At 43.5% G+C, this 5,183-nt stretch overlaps 1 protein-coding gene across 4 annotated transcripts in view; it reads right to left on the minus strand.

Moving 5' to 3' along the window:
- xrn2 (5'-3' exoribonuclease 2) overlaps window positions 1–3,939 on the minus strand; it is a 17,707-nt gene extending 13,768 nt beyond the window's left edge. For 2 of the 4 annotated variants that reach the window (XM_016664335.1, XM_007578448.2), the window contains exons 1-11: window positions 3,711–3,939; window positions 3,208–3,335; window positions 2,996–3,107; window positions 2,813–2,924; window positions 2,232–2,290; window positions 2,078–2,167; window positions 1,934–2,006; window positions 1,381–1,431; window positions 1,150–1,307; window positions 762–836; window positions 448–581 (exon numbers count right to left, since the gene is read on the minus strand). In XM_016664335.1, the coding sequence (XP_016519821.1) occupies window positions 448–581; window positions 762–836; window positions 1,150–1,307; window positions 1,381–1,431; window positions 1,934–2,006; window positions 2,078–2,167; window positions 2,232–2,290; window positions 2,813–2,924; window positions 2,996–3,107; window positions 3,208–3,335; window positions 3,711–3,785 (1,067 nt within the window). In that variant the 5' untranslated portion in view covers window positions 3,786–3,939. The remainder of the gene's footprint in view (window positions 1–447; window positions 582–761; window positions 837–1,149; window positions 1,308–1,380; window positions 1,432–1,933; window positions 2,007–2,077; window positions 2,168–2,231; window positions 2,291–2,812; window positions 2,925–2,995; window positions 3,108–3,207; window positions 3,336–3,710) is intronic. The other 2 variants (XM_016664337.1, XM_007578450.2) reach the window with 1 other exon arrangement.
- Between the last annotated feature and the right edge of the window lie 1,244 nt (window positions 3,940–5,183).

The raw sequence follows: 5,183 nt of genomic DNA on the forward strand, positions 1-5,183 counted from the left end.
AACCTCTAAGATCAGAACCGCTGCGATCAGAACCTCTAAGATCAGAACCGCTAAGATCAGAACCTCTAAGATCAGAACCTCTAAGATCAGAACCTCTAAGATCAGAACCGCTGCCATCAGCTGCTTCTCACTCCAACTAGAGGCCGTCTGCTGCCCTCAGACTCATGTTAAGGTTTTTATTCAAATTTAGAAAAGCTAAACTTGAACTAGTTAAACCATCTGATAAATCACCACAAACAGCCAAAGATAAAAACTGAGAAATGATTAAAATAAATAAACTCAAGCTGCTGAATGTTAAATCATTTTTTGCTCATTTCTACAGTTTTATAGAAAAGTTTTCCTCGTCAGCAGGGATTAAATGATCCAGATTAACATTTACATCATCATTAAATAATTATTCCAATTATTGTCCGATGAGGAAAGTAGTTCATCTTCCTGCAGACTCACCTGATCTCCAGGGAAGGAAGGTGAGGCAGGAAGTCGTTTCCCACAAAGAAACACATGAAGACCCAGTCGTCCACGCTCCTCTCAAAGTCGAAGGGGAACGGCAGGCTGGCCATGGTCAGCTCTCTGGACAGGTACTGACCACACACACAACACACACCCAGCACTGAGCTGCAGGTACATGGTTCAATTCCACATACAATCAATAAATGTTTGGTTTGGATCCTCCATGTTTATCTGACACCAACTACAGAACCTGAACTGGATCCTGACTAAAACTGGACCGGAGGGATGAAGAGTGATGAAGAGTGACGGACCTCCCTCAGGACGCAGAGCCTGATGAAGATGAACTCCTGCTCGGCTGCAGGCATGGCGCCGGCGAACTCATCATGCTGAAAGAGAGAGGGATTTATTTTAACTATTATTTAAAGACAAAAAAAACAAAAAAATAAATGCAAAGAATAAACATTTAAATTAAAAATAAATATAATGATGAAAAAATGCTAAATACAAAAAATGTAAACATAAAATACAAGGAAAAATACAAAAATATAATAAAAAGAAAAAAATACCAAAAAGGAATAATACAGAATAAAAAAAAAAGAAAAAAATAACTTTAAAGAAAGCCCCAACAAAGACAAGGAGACTCCCAGCAAAAGTGAATACAGTGCAACACAGTGAAGTGCGCGGCGGGTGCAGGCGGACCTCTCCCTGCTTCTGGCGCGCCACGCCCTGGCAGTCCTTGATCTCATGGCCCGTCTGGTTGCACAGCGAACACGGCCGCGGCTTGTTGGGCTTGAACTCCTCCCTGATGATGGTGAAGTTTGGCTCATGGGTGGCCAGGCCCAGCATGATGAGGTCAGCTAGGGAACAGAGCAGAACCGCAGTAGAACCAGGACCAGGACCGGAACCAGGTCCAACAGAGAGAGGTCTTACCGTCGGCGCCGCACAGGCAGTGGTGTGTGTTCGGGTCGTGGTTGGGCTGAGCTGTAGAGGAGACGCCTTGTTAGTCTGTCTGTGTGTGTGTGTGTGTGTCTGTGTGTGTGTGTGTGTGAGTGTGTGTGTGTGAGTGAGAAAATCTCTCCCGATATCAACTTCCATGTTTTTCACATTTCTGTTACTAAATATAAAAACTACATTAAATCCTTTAATGAGATAAAAAAGGTTTTTACGTTTTTGCTCGGCTGCAGGTTTTCTGCCAGGATTTGTTTATTGTTTAGTTCACCGTCTTTTAAAACATCAGTTTAAACTTGCTTCCATAATAAAGCTCTTAAAATTTGAATTTATTTTGCATTTTTATTATTTCATTTTCTTTTAAATTATGTATTTTAGGTGGTTGGTATGCTTTTTGTGTCTCATGTCATTTATGATTTTTTTATGTAAATCACTGTCACATTAGTTTAAAAAGGTTCTATACAAATAAATGATTGTTATTCTATGTTTATGGTGCCACGGCTGAGCGGGTCTGTGCAGAAGTCTCGGACCGTACCTCTCTGTCTCCTGATGAAATCCATGATCTTGTGTTCTCCTTCCCCTGGAACGCTGGCGTCAGACAGGAAAACCTGGACAGGAACAAACGGATCGGAGTGAAATGCATCGTGTCCGGAGCGCGGTTCTGTCAGAAGAAACTCACCGCCACATTCTTCCATCCCGGGTCATTGCTGAGCCGCTCCGCCACGTAGTAACGCAGACACTGAGCCAGGTTATCCATGAACTCTGTGCCCTGCAGAAACATGTGACCTTTAACCCCGCAGACACCAACCAATCACAGCCAGCGCAGCACTTACAGGAGTGATGCAGTTGCTGTCGAATCGCTCCTTGATCTCCTCTGATGGAAGAAATCCTCCTGCCAACAAGCAGAAGCAGAGTGGGCGGAGCTTCACCTCACAGGCGATTCCTCTCATTTTCTAATTGTTCACGTCATCATTCTGACAAAAACACTTCCTACTCTCCTGCATGTATCAATATAAGGCATTTGATTACAACAACTATAAAAAAAATCTGTTAGATTATTTTAACGACATATCTATTGATCGGCATTTAGATTATGTTATACATATTTCTCATTCATCACAGATCAGATTTCTGGTTCTATGATGTAAAACAGATGATTCCTGCTAACAGTTCATGAATCGGTTCATGTGAAACATAACTATGTGCAGAAAGAAGAACATGAGCAGCAACGAGTTCAACTAGTCGCCATCGTTGATCCATTTCTGCAGACGAATGAAAATAGTCACAGTGGTTCCCTGTTTCTCTGGAACAAAGAGGAACAGTGAAGCCATGATGGCTGACTGCTGCTCCACCACATGGCCCGGACCTGGAGCTGATTCTGGACCCCATAAGGCAGGTTAAACATGTCACACACCTCTCTGGATGATCTCCTCCCTCATGCGGTTCTTCTCCTCTGTCAGCTCCGCCCCCTCCTTGGAGGCTCGGAACCGCCGGGAGCGCTGCTGGTTCATTTTGGCCCGAGGAGCCTGAGGAGTGGCCAGGAGAAGGCCCGTGAACCGCGGTTCTCAGAGGTTTGATTCAGACATGAGGGACTCACCACTCCGTCAATGGCCATGTAGAGAACCCGCCTGGGGCGCACGATGTTGAACAGGCGGTCGATGTACTCGAATATCGCCACCATCATCTCATCCTCATTCTTTGGAGCAGGCCTGGAAAAAAAACAAAAAAACATCTTTACTTTTCATTCTGAAGCCAAAAAGTTTCTATTTCTAACTACATGAGAGCCGAGCTGCAGAATCAGGTTCCTACTTGTCCTCAGGGTGGGTGCACGGGTGGATGATCCCGTTCATGTCCAGGTACAGGTTATCAAACTCCACCTCGTTGGGGTTCGGCTTGGTCGTGTCCACCGGGATGCGAACGCCGTTACACTCCTTCCCCTGTGGAAAAAACCAACTGGTTTCACTGGGATACGAGATAAAACCATGAGAAGGCAGCTGATCGTCCTGAAACAACCAGAACGTGTTTCTGATGAGGAGCAGATGCTCCAGAAAACCCGCCTGTTCCACGGGAACCTGATCACGTTGATCCGTAAACACAGCTGCTACAACTGCTGCTTTACTCCACAAACAGTTTAATGTTTCCAGACTGAAACTGGAGGATAACCCGGGATATTTCTCTTAACATGTCTCCTTCTCCTGGTTTAAACAGGTTTAAACGGGTCCATGAACGGTGAAAGCTGTTTAATTATGTCTCTCCAGGCTGGTACATGAAGCCAACCCGGGTTGTTTTCCGTGCTAACGATGCTAGCTCACCTTCTCCTCCACACAGTGGACGATTATAGACGGGTACTTCCGGCTCAGCCAGCGGAAAAAAGCCGGAACTCCCATATCTGCAGACTTTTTTGTGTCGGTTTATAAAATCCTAAAAGGTTAAAAAGGACCACGGATGAACTTCGGATCCGGTTCTGGGCTCTGCTGCGCTCCAAAGCTGCGGCTACATGCTGTTACAGAAGCAGCTTTGCGAACTTTCTCCGGGTCAAATCCACCACTTCCGGTTTGGAGCGACAGCTCCTGCAGCGCCCCCAGTGGACGGAAGTCTCAACAATAGTAATTATTGGATAGAAAAGGATAATAATGGGCATTATTGTTTTACCGTCATCATCACCACTGGATTTAGCACAATATCATTATTAATATATTTCTTAAAATAAGTTCAATAATCTCCATATTTTGAAATTTCCACACAAGCTTAGAACTTCAAACTTTAACAGAAATTTTGAAGGTTTCCGTTTCATAAAGTCCCAGTAAAAACCCTGTAGGTTGAAGCTGAACTTCTCAGAAAGGTTCTGTTAACCCGAACACATGGAAAGCACCGAATAATACAAACTGTTCATGTAATTAGTCAGATTTAAATTACAAAAATACTAAATATTATACAAAGTGGATGCGTGATAATCAATAATGTCTGTGGATTTCTCTGAGCATCAGTTAAATTTAACTGAACAACCTGACTTCAGCCCAAAGTCTTTGTAGCTCTTTATGTTCTTATGTAGCTTCAGGTGAAACTAATTTGGATCAAACTGATACAGACGGAGATTTAACTGAGTTATTGTGAAAAGCTTGGCAAACATGACAAACATTAAACTTTTAAATGTGAAACAGACTTAAATGTCCTCCAGCGGGTTTTCTGATCATGGAGGGAGACGAAGCCACCAGCTTCTCCTTTTCATGATTATTGCAGCACAAAGCTGCTGACGGAAACGCTCGGTCTGTTCTGACGAGACTTTCCATAAACCGTTACCGTGGTTACCGTGGAGCTGCAGGTGATTGGCTGAAAGCAGAGAACAGAAGAAGAGCTGGACTCTGAACCATCAACACAGAAAACCGGACAGAATTCAGCAGGTTTCTGACGGAGGGAGAGCGCCCCCATGCGGAAGGTTTCCGCCAGAAAGAGACTTTCACCGCAGATCAGGACAGGAAAGATCCAGAAGCTCCTCTGGATTCAGCAGATCAACTGAGAACAAATTCATGAAGAGGAAAAAGCTCCTGATGTGGAGAGAAACTGGTTTCAATGTTTTTATAAGCAAAAAGCAAAACGCTTCAAAACTGGAGCGAATCGGACGTTAATTTATCAAGTTCTGCTGATTAAAGTTTTTCAAAACAATTTGAAAAAATGAAGTCTGAAAAATATATCAAACTGCACAAATTATAAAAAGCAAAAATGGGAAATGGAAATTGAATGAGGAAGAGGATTGGAGTGGACTATTAGAACAGTCACAAACCATG

Source organism: Poecilia formosa, unplaced genomic scaffold (assembly GCF_000485575.1).
Source record: "Poecilia formosa unplaced genomic scaffold, Poecilia_formosa-5.1.2 Scaffold480, whole genome shotgun sequence".
NCBI classification, from domain to species: Eukaryota; Metazoa; Chordata; class Actinopteri; order Cyprinodontiformes; family Poeciliidae; genus Poecilia; species Poecilia formosa.